The sequence below is a fragment of the Salmo salar genome, chromosome ssa10 (genome assembly GCF_905237065.1).
Source record: "Salmo salar chromosome ssa10, Ssal_v3.1, whole genome shotgun sequence".
Lineage (NCBI taxonomy): Eukaryota > Metazoa > Chordata > Actinopteri > Salmoniformes > Salmonidae > Salmo > Salmo salar.
This window is the reverse complement of record NC_059451.1, coordinates 23,339,668-23,358,415: the sequence shown is the minus strand read 5'-3', so window position 1 is coordinate 23,358,415 and position 18,748 is coordinate 23,339,668. Positions and strand designations below refer to the sequence as shown.

Below are 18,748 nucleotides of genomic sequence, written 5' to 3'. Positions count from 1 at the left end.
ATGCGCCAATTTAAGATTTTAATTATGATTACAACGTACGCATAGGCTCTAGTTGTTTTAAGAGAATATCCTGAAATGTTTTTTCAGATTTAGTTGAGGCATAGGCCTACAACGCAGTAGGCATAGCGTTTTATATATTTATTTCTTTCGGATTCACATTGCGGACCGAATTGAAGTCCCTAGTACGAATGTGAACCGTTACACCCCTAGTTAGCGGCAGGCGGACGAGCAATATCCACCATTGTAGTACGGATGAACCCTGAGCTGGAATGTGAAGCTAGCTAATTTCAGAATCGCCTGGGTACATCTAGCTACGTACTGGTCACAGTACAGTTTCTGATTGCCCCATGCCTCTGTTTCTCATTGACTATTTGTGTCCTCCCAGGTGTCCAAGAAGAACTTGATGGAGATAGTGAAGAAGCTGATGTTGCACGTCGACAAGGCTGAGGGAACCACTTACCGAGATGAGCTGCTCACCAAGATCATCGACATCTGCAGCCAGAGCAACTACCAGTACATCACCAACTTTGAATGGTCAGTACAACTTTCTGGAGGGGCCTATAATTGTCTCTGGTTCTTTACACACCTTTAAACTCATACTTTCTGTGATCATGAGTCTCTGTCTCAGGTAGCGTTGAAAGACTCAGTCAACGCTTTGCAGTAATGTGTCCTGCTGTATTGTACTCTATATGCTGATCGGCTCTTACCTAAATGTATTTTTAAGTTATTTGTAAATAGTTCACAAAAGGTTTTTGTCTTCTTTTTTTGGATTACCTGCCATTTAGGTGAGTGGAATGTAGGCCCCTGTCTCTGAAGTACATCAGTCTGACTCTGTCCTGTGCCCATCTCTCAGGTACATCAGTATCCTGGTGGAGCTTACCCGTCTGGAGGGCACCCGGCATGGCCACCTCATTGCCTCCCAGATGCTGGACGTGGCCATTCGGGTCAAGGCCATCCGAGCCTTCGCTGTGGCCCAGATGGCTACTCTACTGGACAACGCCCATCTGCTTACCGGCAACACACAGCGCAACGGCATCTGTGAGGTTCTCTATGCCGCCGCCTGGATCTGTGGAGAGTTCTCAGAGTATGTATTCATATCTATTCCTCTTCTGCAAGAGTACACACACACACACCTTTCTAGCGAGACTGTTTTCCACTAACTAGCTAATATCAGGCCAGTTCAGCCCTATATCATTGGCTTATCCCTCATCCAGTACCATCCTCCATCTTCCCCCAGACACCTGGAGGAACCCATGGCAACATTGGAGGCCATGCTGCGGCCCAAGGTGGCCACCCTGCCGGGCCACATCCAGGCCGTGTACGTGCAGAACGCTGCCAAGCTGTTTGCCACGGTGTTGCGTGGCCAGGAGGGGGCGCCAGCGGACAGCACGGTGGCCCAGGAGACAAGCCAGCTGCTCATTGACAGGCTGCCTCTGTTTGTCCAGAGTTCCAACCTGGAGGTGCAGGAGCGGGTGAGTCACACATCTAACCTCTGGGGGCTATTGGCCATTTGAAAGGTGAATACCTTTTTCACTATGCATCTCTCTCTTTGCCCCCCCACTCATTCCTCTCCCCTCCCCAGGCTTCATGCATCTTGCAGCTGGTGAAGTATATCCAGAAGCTGCAGCAGAAGGACGTGGAGGTGGCTGAGGAAGTGACTGCTCTGTTTGCTGGGGAGCTCAACCCTGTGGCCCCCAAGGCACAGAAGAAAGTACCTGTTCCTGAAGGGTCAGTCTGCCTGCTGCTCTCTTACTCACAATGCTGTTAAATGAAGCTTATAGTGATGCACAACATAATACATATATTTTTTTATAGTACTACTTTATGCAGCCCATTACACAATTTTAGATATTGCAAAGTAGCTTTGGATTTTAGTCTGTCTTGCAGACTATTGAATGTCAGTCTGACTGAGTTGTATATAAAGTGTATACACAACATCAACAGAGACTTGGTGATTCCATTTAAGCACTAAACACATCCCTATTGGACAGTACAGCTGGTGAGAACGTGCTATCTTGGTTTTATCCCCAGTCTGGACCTGGATGTGTGGATCAACGAGCCTCCGTCTGGGAGTGAGTCTGAAGATGAGGGCAGGAAGTCCAAGGGCAAGGCTGTGTTTGCCAAGGAGGAGTCCAGACACACCAAGCCACGCTACACTGAGGTGGACGAGAAGGAACTGGCCAAGGTAAGATGGCAGTGTATAAGACAATCACTGCTGTAGACCTAGTGATATACAAGCTCCTCAGTTCTTTCGTCAGTTGATCTGGTGTTAAATGTTTGCTGACCCTAAAACAATCAGACACCGAAGAGGTACACTGGTACACACCACTCAACCATAATACACTGCTCAAAAAAATAAAGGGAACACTTAAACAACACAATGTAACTCCAAGTCAATCACACTTCTGTGAAATCAAACTGTCCACTTAGGAAGCAACACTGATTGACAATAAATTTCACATGCTGTTGTGCAAATGGAATAGACAACAGGTGGAAATTATAAACAATTAGCAAGACACCACCAATAAAGGAGTGGTTCTGCAGGTGGGGACCACAGACCACTTCTCAGTTCCTATGCTTTCTGGCTGATGTTTTGGTCACTTTTGAATGCTGGCGGTGCTTTCACTCTAGTGGTAGCATGAGACGGAGTCTACAAACCCACACAAGTGGCTCAGGTAGTGCAGCTCATCCAGGATGGCACATCAATGCAAGCTGTGGCAAGAAGGTTTGCTGTGTCTGTCAGCGTAGTGTCCAGAGCATGGAGGCGCTACCAGGAGACAGGCCAGTACATCAGGAGACGTGGAGGAGGCCGTAGGAGGGCAACAACCCAGCAGCAGGACCGCTACCTCCGCCTTTGTGCAAGGAGGAGCAGAAGGAGCACTGCCAGAGCCCTGCAAAATGACCTCCAGCAGGCCACAAATGTGCATGTGTCTGCTCAAACGGTCAGAAACAGACTCCATGAGGGTGGTATGAGGGCCCGACGTCCACAGGTGGGGGTTGTGCTTACAGCCCAACACCGTGCAGGACGTTTGGCATTTGCCAGAGAACACCAAGAGTGGCAAATTCGCCACTGGCGCCCTGTGCTCTTCACAGATGAAAGCAGGTTCACACTGAGCACATGTGACAGACGTGACAGAGTCTGGAGACGCCGTGGAGAACGTTCTGCTGCTTGCAACATCCTCCAGCATGACCGGTTTGGCGGTGGGTCAGTCATGGTGTGGGGTGGCATTTCTTTGGGGGGACGCACAGCCCTCCATGTACTCGCCAGAGGTAGCCTGACTGCCATTAGGTACCGAGATGAGATCCTCAGACCCCTTGTGAGACCATATGCTGGTGCGGTTGGCCCTGGGTTCCTCCTAATGCAAGACAATGCTAGACCTCATGTGGCTGGAGTGTGTCAGCAGTTCCTGCAAGAGGAAGGCATTGATGCTATGGACTGGCCTGCCCGTTCCCCAGACCTGAATCCAATTGAGCACATCTGGGACATCATGTCTCGCTCCATCCACAAACGCCACGTTGCACCACAGACTGTCCAGGAGTTGGCGGATGCTTTAGTCCAGGTCTGGGAGGAGATCCCTCAGGAGACCATCCGCCACCTCATCAGGAGCATGCCCAGGCCTTGTAGGGAGGTCATACAGGCACGTGGAGGCCACACACACACAATTGAGCCTCATTTTGACTTGTTTTAAGGACATTACATCAAAGTTGGATCAGCCTGTAGTGTGGTTTTCCACTTTAATTTTGAGTGTGACTCCAAATCCAGACCTCCATGGGTTGATAAATTGGATTTCCATTGATTATTTTTGTGTGATTTTGTTGTCAGCACATTCAACTATGTAAAGAAAAAAGTATTTAATACGATTATTTCTTTCATTCAGATCTAGGATGGGTTGTTTAAGTGTTCCCTTTATTTTTTTGAGCAGTATATAAACACAAGAGTTTTCACATGACTGACTTTATGCTGTTTCTCCCTCCAGAGGAGAGAAGTAAGGAAGGCAGAGCAGGCCAACAACCCATTCTACATCAAGGCCTCCCCCTCCTCTCAGAAGGTACTCAGAGCATCATTACCCAATTGGCAGCTAGTCTTGTGTGTTATCCTGACTCTTGCAGAAATGTAATTAATTACACATTTCAAACCACTCCCATCTAAATATGATCATTTTAATGGACTAGGAGCCTTTATGTTATATGTTGTTCACATTCGTGTGTTAAAGTTCCTGTCTGTAAGACTTGTTTCTGTGTGTGTGTGCGCAGGTGTACCAGGATGGTGTTGGTGTGGAGCACATTCCAGTGGTGCAGATTGACCTCAGTGTGCCTCTTAAGGTCCCAGGTCAGTCGCCTCTGGCCACTAGATTATTAACTACTGATTTCAATGTACAGTGTATCAGTGAGTGGTTTGCACACTGTATCCAAACCTAACCCATCTCCCTCTTTCTCTCTTTGCCTCTGTGTCATACCTTAACCCCTCTACTGTACCTCTCACTCTCATCTCTCTCTCTCGTAATTTAACCCCTCTACTGTACTTCTCTCTGTAACATAACTTAACCCCTCTACTGTACTTCTCTCTGTAACATAACTTAACCCCTCTACTGTACTTCTCTCTGTAACATAACTTAACCCCTCTACTGTACTTCTCTCTGTAACATAACTTAACCCCTCTACTGTACTTCTCTCTGTAACATAATTTAACCCCTCTACTGTACTTCTCTCTGTAACATAACTTAACCCCTCTACTGTACTTCTCTCTGTAACATAACTTAACCCCTCTTTCTCCTTCCTTCGCTCTTTCTTTCTCCCTCCCGTTTGGTTTAGGGATGCCAATGTCAGATCAGTATGTGAAGCTGGAAGAGGAGCGTCGGGAGAAAAACAAGGCGAAGAAGAAGAAGGACAAGAAGAAGAGGGAGAAGGACGAGAAGAAGGGCGAGAAGGGCCGCCGGAGGAGGGGGGACTCTGGCCCAGAGAGCGAGGAGGACATCACCCCCGCACACATGGTGGACATCGTCACTGAGGAGATGCCAGAGGTAGGGGTTTACACATGGTGTTCAGAGTAGAGGTCTTCACAGATCCAAAAGTTGACCTGTTCTGAAATGGACATGGGACTTTCCCACCCGGACTCGAAATGCATAAATATTTTTTTTAAATATAGAGACCAGTTCCGTATAGATCTGGTCAGATCCAGACCTGGTCCGATCTGAGTGATGGAAGCAGCTTAAAATGTAAGTTTTTTTTTTTTTTTAAAGTGACGATCAACCAGAGCTGATAAAGCGCGAGAGGAAGAAGGTGCCGCTCTAGCAGGCGGGGGAGTGAGCGAGTGACACAGGGAGCAGGGAGGGAGAGACTCGAGACAGAAACCAACAAGCTGACTCACTATAGTAGACTAATAGGTGTCATGGCTAGGTTATTTATCATCAAATATGATTACAGTACCTGTCTTGACAGCATCAAACCGGGAGAAGCTAGTTATGCTAACTAACGTTAGCTAGCTAGGCTAACTGAGGCTGCAGTGCATGCATTTTCTCATTTTACAGTTACAAACAACAACAACTCCATTCAGAATATTAAGCATCAGCCTACCTGTTGGCTCTTGGTTGTTGTAGCCTATCCTTCTCCTTTTAATTCTATCTTCCATTGATTTGTTATCGTCTGACTTTTTCCACACGGAGGCTCTGACTGTAGCCTATTGCTGCTTTGACTTATGATTGGCCAACAACAACAAGCTACACGCGCCACACTCCACTCTCACGAAAAGAAAGAGCAGCAGCATAAATGATTACATTTCTCTCTACTGCAGCAGTCACGTTCGGATCTGTACGGGCCCTTCTGAACACGTCAGTTAAAATTACACCTACCCGAGAGGCGTGACAATCATATCACATCTGACCCAGACCTGTGACATTATTTAGAATTCTGGATTGGGTCTCGGATAATCGGGTACAGGTGGATCCGTGAAGACCTCTAGTTCAGAACGTTTCATATAGGAATTTAAGGGAAAAAGAGAGCCCAAAACCACATGAAAGGGGCTCAGGCCAAGAAGCCATAAAACATTTGTTATATTGAGTGGTAATTCACATTTTAATTTCATATTAAATGCAAGGATGTTATTTTGCACTGTCACTAACTCGACTCTTTTCCTGTCTCAGAATGCCTTACCCAGTGATGACGACGACAAAGATCCCAACGACCCCCACAAAGCTCTGAACATCGACCTGGACAAGTGAGTTCACTCATCACTGACCTCTCTGTATTACAGCTGTCCACTAATGGATTAGTATGAAAGCGCAGGCTATATAAACAGGCTGTGCTATTATATACTCTGCGGGGGTGTATAATCTCTTCCTGGCACCAATGATGAGAGATTGGGTCTAGTGCTGCCCTGGCCTGGCCCTTCCCATCCACACACACTCCCTCTCACTGTGCTCTGCTCTGTGGTTCTCTCCCTCTCTCTCTCTCTCTCTCTCTCTCTCTCTCTCTCTCTCTCTCTCTCTCATGCACACACACCTCTCTGTCCCCTTGTCCGAGCAGTTTGCTGGCAGCATCTCGCAGGTGAGTACGTTCTCAGTGTCAGGAGGCCACATCTGGGCCTGCATACTAAACTGACTGATCTGCTGTCTGTCTCCAGTCTCACGCCTGCCCCCTCCCACTAACATAGCATTGCTCTCTCTCTTCATCTGATTCTCTCTCTCTCTCTCCGTTTGGGCATGACGTGACTTTACAGTTTGAAGTTTGATCCCGGTGTTCAACGACACTATTTTCTCCCTCTCAGCCCTACTCCATTTGAAACCTTCTACAAGCTCCCTTCAGAATATCAGCATTCCCTCCTTCCAAAACTCTGTTATTGTGGCAGGCGCTGAAGAAAAGCGCTCTTCTCACTAACTTAAACTCTCATCACATCAATCTGTTTTATAGATGGAGTTAATTGATTTGTCAGTGGAACTGCTGATTTTCTGAAGTCCAAACTCAATCACCAGTACTACTCCTGGATGACTACCGTGCTGCTCTTATTTTAATCCTCACCCAATTCATTGGTCTTCAACATGTTAATTGCTAATTATTTTATTAACCTGTTAATGGGAGTGTCCCCCCCCCCTCCTCATTTTGAAGGTTTGTGTTTGAGATGAGTGGAGGGCTTTGTCTCAACACGCAGGGCTGTGGTTTTAAGTGTGTCTACTTCTCTTTGTGCTCTCAGGCCCCTGGCAGACAGTGAGAAGAAGCTGCCAGTCAGGTCGCACCGTCCCGACGAGGTCCTCAAGAGCCCCATGGAAGACAGGCAGGTGGTGGAGGTTGCTCCAGAGCCCAAGAAAAAGACCGGAAAGGAGAAGAAGGAGAAGAAGGACAGGAAGGTTTGGCTCCATCTTTATTTCTTAAGAATATTTTCCATATTTTTGACATCTGTTTCCATAGTATTTGAGATCTTATTGACTTGAGGATGGTGTTTTTTTTGTAATTGTAGAAGAGTAAAGAGAAGAAGAAAAAACACAAACAAGAGGAAGAGGAGGATCTTATGGGCGCTGGGTCAGAGGAGCCTGTCCAACCAGAAGAGACCAAGGAGGTGGCAGCCCCGCCTCCTGCCTCTACACCAGAGGTATGATGTCACAAAGGGAGCTTTTATACAGGAACTATATACATACATCCATGTCTGTCTGTCTGTCTGTCTGTCTGTCTGTCTGTCTGTCTGTCTGTCTGTCTGTCTGTCTGTCTGTCTGTCTGTCTGTCTGTCTGTCTGTCTGTCTGTCTGTCTGTCTGTCTGTCTGTCTGTCTGTCTGTCTGTCTGTCTGTCTGTCTGTCTGTCTGTCTGTCTGTCTGTCTGTCTCGTCTGTCTGTCTGTCTGTCTGTCTGTCTGTCTGTCTGTCTGTCTGTCTGTCTGTCTGTCTGTCTGTCTGTCTGTCTGTCTGTCTGTCTGTCTCGTCTGTCTGTCTGTCTGTCTGTCTGTCTGTCTCGTCTGTCTGTCTGTCTGTCTGTCTGTCTGTCTGTCTGTCTGTCTGTCTGTCTGTCTGTCTGTCTGTCTGTCTGTCTGTCTGTCTGTCTGTCTGTCTGTCTGTCTGTCTGTCTGTCTGTCTGTCTGTCTGTCTGTCTGTCTGTCTGTCTGTCTGTCTGTCTGTCTGTCTGTCTGTCTGTCTGTCTGTCTGTCTGTCTGTCTGTCTGTCTGTCTGTCTGTCTGTCTGTCTGTCTGTCTGTCTGTCTGTCTGTCTGTCTGTCTGTCTGTCTGTCTGTCTGTCTGTCTCGTCTGTCTGTCTGTCTGTCTGTCTGTCTGTCTGTCTGTCTGTCTGTCTGTCTGTCTGTCTGTCTGTCTGTCTGTCTGTCTGTCTGTCTGTCTGTCTGTCTGTCTGTCTGTCTGTCTGTCTGTCTGTCTTCGGAAAGTATTCTGACTTTGTCCACATTTTGTTAAGTTACAGCCTTATTCTAAAATGGATTAAATAGTTTTTTCCCCCTCATCAATCTAGAAACAATACCCCATAATGATAAAGCAAAAACAGGTTTTTAGAAATGTTGGCTAATTTATAAAATACAAAAAAATTGAAATATCACATTTACTTAAGTATTCAGACCCTTTACTCAGTACTTTGTTGAAGCACCTTTGGCAGCGATTACAGCCTCGAGTCTTCTTGGGTATGACGCTACAAGCTTGGCACAACTGTATTTGGGGAGTTCCTCGCATTCTTCTCTGCAGATCCTCTCAATCTTTGTCAGGTTGGATAGGGAGCGTTGCTGCACAGCTATTTTCAGGTCTCTCCAGAGATTTTCGATTGGGTTAAAGTCCAGGTTCTGGCTGGGCCACTCAAGGACGTTCAGAGACTTGTCCCGAAGCCACTCCTGCGTTGTCTTGGCTGTGTGCTTAGGGTCGTTGTCCTGTTGGAAGGTGAACCGTCACCCCAGTCTGAGGTCCTGAGCCCTCTGGAGCAGGTTTTCATCAAGGATCTCTCTGTACTTTGCTCTGTTCATCTTTCCCTTGATCCTGACTAGTCTCCCACAGCATGATGCTGCCACCATACTTCTCCGTAGGGATGGTGCCAGGTTTCCTCTATACGTGATGCTTGGTATTCAGGTCAAAGAGTTCAATCTTGGTTTCATCAGACCAGATAATCGTATTTCTCATGGTCTGAGAGTCTTTAGGTGCCTTTTGGCAAATTCCAAGCGGGCTGTCGTGCCTTTTTCTGAGGAGACAGCTTCTGTCTGGCCACTCTACTATAAAGGCCTGATTGGGAGTGCTGCAGAGATGGTTGTCATTCTGGAAGGTTCTCCCATCTACACAGAGGAACTCTAGAGCTCTGTCAGAGTGACTCCAATAAAGTTCTAGAAACATCTCAAGGATGATCAATGGAAACAGGATGCATCTGAGCTCAGTTTCGAGTCTCATCGCAAAGGGTCAGAATACTTACAGTACCAGTCAAAAGTTTAGACACGCCTACTCATTCAAGAGGTTTTCTTTATTTTTACTATTTTTTACGTTGTAGAATAATAGTGAAGAGAACTATGAAATAACACATATGGAAATCACCTAGTAACCAAAAAAAGTGTTAAAGAAATCAAAATATTTTTGAGAATATTCTAACCCTTTGCCCTGATGATAGTTGCACACTATTGGCATTCTCTCAACCAGCTTCATGAGGTAGTCACCTGGAATGCATTTCAATTAACAGGTGTGCCTTGTTAAATAGTGGATTTTTTTCCTTAATGTGTTTGAGCCAATCAGTTGTGTTGTGATAAGGTAGGGTTGGTATACAGAAGATCACCCTATTTGGTCAAAGACCAAGTCCATATTATGGCAAGAACAGCTCAAATAAGCAAAGAGAAATTACACTCCATCATTACTTTGAGTAACTTTCATGTCTCAATCTGGATTTTTGTGCAGTTGCAAAAAACCAAGCGCTATAATGAAACTGGCTCTCATGAGGACTGCCACATAAAATGAAGACCCAGAGTTACCTCTGCTGCAGAGTACAAGTTCAGTAGTTACCAGCCTCAGAAATTGCAGCCCAAATAAATGCTTCAGAGTTCTAGTAACAGACACATCTCAACATCAACTGTTCAGAGGAGACTGCGTGAATCAGGCCTTCATGGTCAAATTGCTGCAAAGAAACCACTACAAAAGGACACCAACAAGAAGAAGAGACTTGCTTGGGCCAAGAAACACAAGCAATGGACATTAGACTGGTGGAAATCTTTCCAAATTTGAGATAATTGGTTTTTTTGCGTCTTTTTGAGACGCAGAGTAGGTGAACGGATGATCTCTGCTTGTGTGGTTCCCACCTTGAAGCATGGAGGAGGTGTGGGGGTGCTTTTGCTTGTGACACTGTCAGTGTTTAATTTAGAATTCAAGGCACACTTATACATTTTGATATGTGTTCATAGTTTTGATGTCTCACTATTATTCTACAATGTAGAAAATAGTAAGGTACTGTAAGTATTCACACCTGAGTCAATAATTTGTAGAAACACCTTTGGCAGTGATTTTACAGCTTTTTGACTTCAAGTCTCTAAGCTTTGCGCACCTGGACTGTGCAACATTTGCCCATTTTTTTTATTTTTATTTTCAAAATTCCTAAAGCTCTGTCAAATTGGTTGTTGATCACTGCTAGACAACCATTTTTAGGTCTTTCCATAGTTTTTCAAGTAGATTTAAGTCAACTGTAACTCGGCCCCTCAGGAATCTATTCACTGTCTTCTTGGTAAGCAACTCCAGTGTAGATTTGGCCTTGTGTTTTAGGTTTTTGTCCTGCTGAAGGGTGAATTCATCTCCGTGTCTGGTGGAAAGCAGATTGAACCAGGTTTTCCTCTAGGATTTTGGCTGCGCTTAGCTCCATTCCATTTATTTTATAGCCTGATTTCCCCCCCCCAGTGCTTAACAATTACAAGCATACCCATAACAGGATGCAGCCACCATTATGCTTGAAAATATGGAGAGTGGTACTCAGTAATGTATTGAATTTGCCCCCAAACATAACACTTTGTATTCAGGACAAAAAGTTAATTGCTTTGCCAAATTCTTTGCAGTATTACTTTAGTACCTTGTTGCAAACAGGATGCTTGTTTTGGAATATTATTCTGTACAGGCTTCGTCCTTTTCACTCTTGTCAATTCAGTTAGTATTGTAGAGTAATTACAATGTTGTTCCATCCTCAGTTTTTTTCTTATCACAGCCATTCAACTTTAATTGTTTTAGATCCCTGATCGGTTTCCTTCTCCCGCAACTGAGTTAGGAAGTAAGAAGGACATCTTTCATCTTTGTAGTGATTGGGTGTATTGATAAACCATCCAAAGTGTAATGAATAATTTCACCATAATCAGAGATATTCAGTTGTCATCTTTTAATTTTTTTTACCAATAGTTACCCTTCTTTGCGAGGCATTAGAAAACCTCCTTGGTCTTTGTGGTTGAATCTGTTTGAAATTCACTGCTCGAATGAGGGACCTTACAGATCATTGTATGTGTGGGGTACAGAGATGAGGTAGTCATTAAAAAATCATGTTTAACATACAATCTACCTGCGGTGAAACCGCTCAACTTTTACATTATTCAGTCATCTAGCAACCAGGGTCAAGTGCTGCGCCCAAGGGCATGTCTATAGATCTACCACCAAGTCAAATCGGGGACCCGAACCAGCGACCTACCGGCCCAACCACCAGGCCACCAACCATCCAAGAACCCCCCCCCCACCCCCCTCAAAACCGCTCCCTCCACTCCGCACCCCCAAACCCTACGCCATTTTTTTTATACATTTGTTTATTTTGAAAAACCATAATTCCACTTTGACATTATGGGATATTGTGTTGCCAGTGACAAATGTATGTTTAATCCATTTTAAATTCAGGCAGCAACTCAATGTGAAAAAGTCTAGGCGTGTGAATACTTTTTGAAGGCACTGTTTACTTAATTTAACCTGCATTTAATGCTAATTTCAGGTCAAGGTTTTTCTGTAATACAATGAAGGCAGACTGTAGGTCAGATAGACCCTGGTCAACTGTGGGGGCAATAGCATACACAACACTATCAACAGCATACAAGCCCAGGTTCATTTGTCAATGTAAACAATAAAAAGTACAGGACCCAGAATTGACCCCTGCAGGACACCTTTCGTTATGCTCAGAAAATCTGATTTAACACAATCAGTAGATACACATTGAGTTTTGTGTCAAGTAATTTTAAAACCATTTACTTTCAGCCTGGTGTAGGCCAATTTGAGGAAATCCTCTGAATTAGCAGTGAGTGAGCAACAGTATCGAAGGCCTTTGACAGATCAATGAAGAGGGCAGCACAATGTTGTCTTTTATCCATACAGTTAACAACATAATTTATAGCTAGGGATGCAGCAGAGAGAGGTTTTAGACCAGGTCATAGCACTGACTGGTGGACATTTAGGATGCAGTTGAAAGATCTTAGCTGAGAATGAATAAAGGATTCTAATATTTTATCTAGGCAAGAGTTTTTTTTTAATAAATAGGGTGATTTTATTTAGTTCATAAGGGGCTCCACCTTTTGTGATGGGGGAGTACATGGGCCACCTTCCAAACATTGGGGATAGTGCCAGATAGTCATTGGGTTCAAAATATGGGTTAATGATTCCACAATCTGGCGGGCAGAGATCTGCAGCAAAAATGCATATCAGCCCCAGTGGATTCTTATTTTTTTTTTACATCAATCTTAAGCAAGGCATCTAGTACATCACAGGTTGTAAATTGTTTAAATGAAAACAAAGATTCACTACAAGTTGACAGTTAACCGTCGAGTCAGCTAGAGGCGGGCAGAGGGAAGAGCAGTTGATTGACGGACCAGGGTCAATTAAACCACAGTTTCTCTCAAATAAAAAGCCTGCCGAGATGATAAAAGCATCACTTATCCCATTTTTCTCCGTTAGGATGCCAGAGTCAGAACTTGTTAAGGCAGGGAAGAAGAGGAATTTGTACACTTCAGTGCATTTACTGTTTTCCAAAATTTAGAAGGATCACCAGCAGTCAGCTGGAGCTTAAAAAGTAGCTTGATTTAGCTTTCTTAATCGAGATAGTACATCTGTTTCTCAGTTGTCTGAAAGATTGCCAGTCCACTAGTCAGTTTTCCTGGCTTTGGCCCAGGCAGGATTTCTCATCTGAATGAGCGCTGAAGGTCTAACCCCTGGTTTTCTTTGACTCTGAATTATTTAAAAGGGGCGTGTTTATCAGCCAGAGGAAAGAATATGGAAGATACATTTTCTAGAGCGAACTCTGGGTTAAGAATACAGGAGGTCATATCTGTCAAGCAAACAATTTTCTTTTGATAATTTTCATTCATCAAACATTGTCATTGCTGCTTTCAAGCCCCTCCCTTCCTATCAGCAATAAAGATTAAATCAAGTATCAGTATGAGTTCTTAGATTTCAGTGCTGCTAGTCTCTCTTTGAAATACTTGATTTATTCATGAAAAGAACAGTGTAATCTCTGTATCCATTTTCATGAAGAGGAAGCACTAAAATGTTTAACCTCTCTGGCCCCTCCCTCCCTCCCTGTTCTAGGCTTCGGATCTGGATTTCTGGCTCTCAAATGCTCCGGTGCCCTCTAACCCTCAGGTTGAGTTCCCCTCTCTCTCTTAGTCATTCCTTGTTGTCATTTGTGTTCGAACAGCACCTCTCATGTGTGCTTCTTTCTTTCCTTCTTCCATTCACGCTTCTCTTCTTTCGCGCTTACATTACTTCCTCTCTTTCACAGGGCACATAACCCTACTCGTTCTTGGGCTGTGGTTTTCTGTTCTTTGAAATTGTGTTGGTTGTTTTTGTTTTGCTCAGTGTGTGTCTGTTTCTCGTCTGTGGTGGGTTCACAGTTGTCAAGTTCAGGGGCCTCAGAGTGTCTGGAATCTTGCTGACAGTTCCTGTTGATCAAGTCAAACCACTGCAACAGTAGCACAGCTCTTCGTGTGTATGACTACATTATAGACTGTGTTTTTGACTACTGACTGCGTGTTTGACTACATACCCTGTGTGTTCAGACTACCTCTAGCCCAGAGCAGCTGTCAGACCAGGCGGGAGACTGAAGAGGACTGTACAGTATTCAGTTTGAGCTCAGACTAGGTCATAAAGTTACTTTAACGTCTCTGTGACCCCACACTCTCTGTCCTCTGTTCTGCCCCTGCTGTATATGACTGTTTCAATCAGAATCTGATCATTGGCCTGTACATTTGTTTTGGGGCTCTGCATGTTGAGAAAAATGTATAATGAAAGCACTTTGTTTACTTCACACCAACCGTCTGCCCTCAGGAAATGGGCTGTAAGTCTATCAGTCACCCAAATGGGACTTCACACATCCTGTTTGAACCTGTTCTGTTTGTATGTGTGTTGTCTATGATCGTTCCACTAAAACACAGATATTGACAATGGGTCCATTGGAACAATGTCAGCATTAAAGAACTTCCTAACAACAAACAAATTACTACAACTAACCCAAGCTACTGTACTTGTACTGTACCTGTACTTGTATATGATCAATAAATGACGGTGTGTTGTATGTCAGTAATCCTCCTAAATGTATCCAACTAACTTTATTGGTGTGTGTGTGTTGACAGGCAGCAGCAGAAGCTCCCCCTGCCTCCACCCCTAGGACGGCATCTGATATGGCTGCCGTGGCAGCAGACTCTGAGCCTGAAGAGGCCAAAGACACTGAGCCGGAGGAGACTGTGAGTCACTCCACTGATGCCATAATCACAAGACAGAAATCTTAGCTGTTACTAAGGATTCTACATTGGACTACCACAACAGGATACTGTATTTTGACCGATCTTGTCTGAGCACTTCCCCATTGGACATTTTCACTCCCTCTTTCTGAATCGACTGTCCTTCACTTAAACCCCTGCTTGTTTCCCTCTCAGAAATCCTCCAAGCACAAGAAGAAGAAGAAGCAGAAAAAAGAGGAGAAGAAAAAGAAGCACCATCATAATCGCCATAGCGATGGCGCCGGAGACGAGTCTGTGCAGAACGGCACTGTGGAGGAGGAGGAGCCTCTGCCGGTTGGTAACCAATCACTGTTCACTCTGTCAATTATCTTACCAATCCCTGTCCGTTATGTCAAATCCTTGTCCGCTGGATGTTAAATTCATAGATTAACTCTCATTTTCATTGTATGGTTTTGGTCTGTTGACACACCCCCACTCTTTGATTGGCACAGTCAAGTGTGCATTGTGTATACACTGCCTGTCTAATAGTATATACATAATCCACACGGCAGTCTGGTTTCCTTGTTTGCATATTGAGTGACGGGTGAGAACTGACCAGACGCCTCTCTTGTTACAGCCCATGTCCAATTACGCCCTGCTGGCTGAGAACTCCTACATCAAGATGGTGAGTATGATTGAGAGAGAAGCTTGGCTGAACGAAAGATAAATACTATTGTATATTCTATGTGGATGGCTGATGATATGGGAACTGAGAAGGGTCATTTTAACATAATATATAAATACTATATGTGGACCTCTTTTTCTCTTAAGATGAAGCAGGATGCTGATAAGGTATTACCTGATGTTCTGTGAACTGCAGGCTATGGGTTTTACAGGAGAATCTTTTAGATGTGCTGTATGGTTGTGACTTAGACTGTGCTCCCTGGCTTAACCACCCTGTGATAACCAAGCTGTTATGCAGAGACATGCATATATTGGAAAACGTGACCCTGTTATTCAAAACACCATAAGCCAGGGGCATCCTCTTGTGTGTGATGTTATGGTTCTTTACTATCCTATCAATGCTTCCAGATTGCTTATGAAAAATCACATGGGATTCGTGTTGGGATTGGAATGGGTGAATCGATTTGCTGGTTTGCTGTGGTTTTGCATGCAAATCAATCTGCCGGGCTCCTTGTGTGAACACTGCTGGCTACGGAGTGGATCGACCTCCGCTTTCTCTCCCCTCATCCCTCTCTCTCTCTCTCTCTCTCTCGCTCTCTCTCTCTCTCTCTCCCCTCCAGGTGTGTGACATCCAGGGGAATCTGCAGGACGGTAGCCAGGTGGTGGTCTCTGTCATATTTGAGAATAAGTGTGACAGCTTTATCAAGTCCATGGAGTTCAACGTGCTGGACTCTCTCAACTCCAAACTGCAGCGGCCTGATGGAGCTGGGCCACACGACGGCCTCACCGTGCCCTTCCAACTGCCCCCCGGTGAGGAGAGAGCGGGGATGGAGACTATTATTCAACTATATTCACTTCCAAATATTAAAATTCCTGTTTTGCAGCCAGACTAATGTTTGATCTCCTCTTGTTCCTCAGGGATCTCAAACGAGGCACGCTTCATCTTCTCAGTGCAGAACATCGTGATGCCCCAGAAACTGAAGGGAACCCTCACCTTCATAGTCAAGGTGAGTTAGTCTATCCCACCACAAAGTCCCGCACATCACCCCTGCTAGCACTCTGTGAGTCTGCCTGCGACATTGACTCTGGATACAGTCTCCTTCACTGCTCAAGGTTTGACTGACTTATTTCTCATCTGTAAAAGCATATTATTGATCTTCTGCTGTTATGTTGTCTCACAGACTGATGATTCCTCCACTCACGAGAAACTGGACTTTAAACTGCACTTTACCTGCACCTCCTACCTGATCACCACTCCCTGCTACAGGTCAGTGCAACTAGCTGCCCTCAAAGAACCTCATTCTGCTGTTCAGTAATAATGAACGTTACCTAACTGTAGATTTGGAGCTGTTGGCTTAGTGTGTTGTGCCCTGATCTGAACTCATGATTAAACTGTGATGTGTAGTGAATGTGATTGCTGCTGTTGTTTGCAGTGATGCGTATTCTAAGCTGTTGGAGTCAGGGGACCTGAAGGGGTGCTCTCTGAAGCTGGAGGGAGTTAATCAGCCCTTCCACCATCTACTGGCCAGAATCTGCTTCCACCACCACTTCTCTGGTGGGTACACTGGGACTGGAGGAAACAGGTGGAAGGCAAAAGGGAGGGAGGGGGATAGGGACTGGGATACAGGGGAAAGGGTGAGATGTTAGGTGGAGAAGGGACCCAACCATTATTTGGGGTGTTTATTCTAGTTCGCCTTGTCCTCTTGAAAATATAAACCTCTTTGAATAAGCATGTCCACTTTAAGATGATGATGATAAAGACCTTAGATGTTGAGATTGCATCTGTTCATAGATTAGTGTCGGGTGGCAGGTAGCCTAGTGGTTAGAGCGTTGGGTCAGTAACCGAAAGGTTGCTGGGTTGAATCCCCGATCTGACGAGGTAAAAAAATCTGTCGTTTTGCCCTTGAACAAGGGTAGGCCGTCTGTGTAAATAAAAATTGGTTCTTAACTGACTTGACTAGTTAAATAAAAGTGTCAATAATTCAGTGTCTGCGAATGGACTGAATGGTATAACAAGCTTACGGTTGTGTTCTTGTCACCTTACCAGTTGTGGAGAGGATTGATTCCTGTGCCTCCATGTACAGCAGGTCAATCCAGGGTCACCATGTGTGTCTGCTGGTCAAAACTGTGAGTAGCTCTACTCCTCAGTTAGGTGTCCAAAGAGCCACATGTTGAATCCACATGTTCAGACGACTCAAATGAGATAGGTTGTGAGTTGTTATTGTAACCTTTGCCCTCTGTCTGTCTTTGTCCCTGTCCATTTCAGGCTGATCACACCGTGTCCATCGACGCTAAATGTGACGAGCCGGGGCTGCTTGGGAATGTGCTGGATGAGATCAAACTCACCTTTTCTCAGTGCTGATTGTGTCTGACAGCCACTTGGTGCCCCCCCTACCCCCTGTTAAACCCCCTCGCTCGCTGAAACACACACTTGTATGATCACATTTCAAACACTCCCAATTTCACCCTATTTATTCATCTTCAGATTCACAACTCTTCTTTCTTCTCTCACTTCCCCCCTGCACTCAATTGTTCTTTCCCCATCAGTAACTTGCTCTATGCTCACTCCCTCTGTGCACTTTTAGTTCCTCTTCCTCGTTTCAAATCTCTTTTCCACTGTCAAAAAACTGGTTTCACCTGCTCCCCAATCCTACACCTCTGACTGAACTCGTGCCCATTCCCTCTCGCTCATCGGCATTACAGTCTGTGACGGTCGTGTAATGTAATCTGACAACTGGACTTTTTTTGTTGGTTGAATTGTGTTTTTACTGTTTCAGGTTGTTTCTGTTTGTTGCTGTTTTTGTTGATTTCTGACATCTTTCTGCGACCCCCTTGCATTAAACATCAGTGTGTTACTACTACTCTCTATAGTCCTGGTAGCATGTGTGACTCCCTCTGACTGGCCCTAGATGGAAACATCATGTAAACTCCTCCCTCCATCCTGATCTGACCTCCTGCCTGAAGGAGACTGAACTCCTGAGACCCGGTGTCCCTGCTCCAACTGTGCTAAACTTCAGTTTGACCCGTGTCGCTGTAACATATCAATCCCTGTAAGAATTGAAAATGCCTGAGCTGGAAAGTTATACTAAGAGTGTGTTGGAATCATCTCAAAGCGTAGCCGTACTCGAAGATAATGTTTCTGCATCTGTCTTGCTCTGTCTCCTATTCTAGTCATGGGTAGAATGGTATCTTTTTACAATTGTCTGATTTATTGCTTTGATTATGCTGTAATGGTTGACGGATATTTAACTGCTCATCTGCTGTGCTGTTCTAGACCTCTATCTCTCTTGCCTCAGGCATGTCTACCACAGTATCTGTAATGAGTGACCGAATAATATAGAACTTCTCATTGCTCTGCCTCTGTTTCTCTTTATTCACTTGTGACACATTTAAGTGAAGGCTAGCTATCACATATTGCAGCCAGAGCCTCTCACATAGCTTTGCTATAATA

The 18,748-nt window shown here is 44.9% G+C and overlaps 1 protein-coding gene across 7 annotated transcripts in view; it reads left to right on the top strand.

Moving 5' to 3' along the window:
* LOC106613806 (AP-3 complex subunit delta-1) overlaps window positions 1-18,649 on the top strand; it is a 31,022-nt gene extending 12,373 nt beyond the window's left edge. The window contains exons 13-35 of one of the 7 annotated variants that reach the window (XM_014216432.2): window positions 386-534; window positions 854-1,084; window positions 1,238-1,472; window positions 1,583-1,728; window positions 2,032-2,185; window positions 3,978-4,049; window positions 4,255-4,330; window positions 4,828-5,021; window positions 6,141-6,214; window positions 6,523-6,543; window positions 7,187-7,340; window positions 7,451-7,582; window positions 13,484-13,537; window positions 14,527-14,637; window positions 14,830-14,967; window positions 15,251-15,298; window positions 15,445-15,465; window positions 15,918-16,107; window positions 16,216-16,304; window positions 16,479-16,564; window positions 16,731-16,852; window positions 17,345-17,424; window positions 17,564-18,649. In XM_014216432.2, coding sequence (XP_014071907.1) covers window positions 386-534; window positions 854-1,084; window positions 1,238-1,472; window positions 1,583-1,728; window positions 2,032-2,185; window positions 3,978-4,049; window positions 4,255-4,330; window positions 4,828-5,021; window positions 6,141-6,214; window positions 6,523-6,543; window positions 7,187-7,340; window positions 7,451-7,582; window positions 13,484-13,537; window positions 14,527-14,637; window positions 14,830-14,967; window positions 15,251-15,298; window positions 15,445-15,465; window positions 15,918-16,107; window positions 16,216-16,304; window positions 16,479-16,564; window positions 16,731-16,852; window positions 17,345-17,424; window positions 17,564-17,659 — 2,673 coding nt within the window. In that variant the 3' untranslated portion in view covers window positions 17,660-18,649. Of the gene's footprint in view, window positions 1-385; window positions 535-853; window positions 1,085-1,237; window positions 1,473-1,582; window positions 1,729-2,031; window positions 2,186-3,977; window positions 4,050-4,254; window positions 4,331-4,812; window positions 5,022-6,140; window positions 6,215-6,522; window positions 6,544-7,186; window positions 7,341-7,450; window positions 7,583-13,483; window positions 13,538-14,526; window positions 14,638-14,829; window positions 14,968-15,250; window positions 15,299-15,444; window positions 15,466-15,917; window positions 16,108-16,215; window positions 16,305-16,478; window positions 16,565-16,730; window positions 16,853-17,344; window positions 17,425-17,563 lie in introns of all 7 variants that reach the window. The other 6 variants (XM_014216431.2, XM_045687525.1, XM_014216434.2 and 3 more) reach the window with 6 other exon arrangements.
* Window positions 18,650-18,748: the final 99 nt, after the last annotated feature.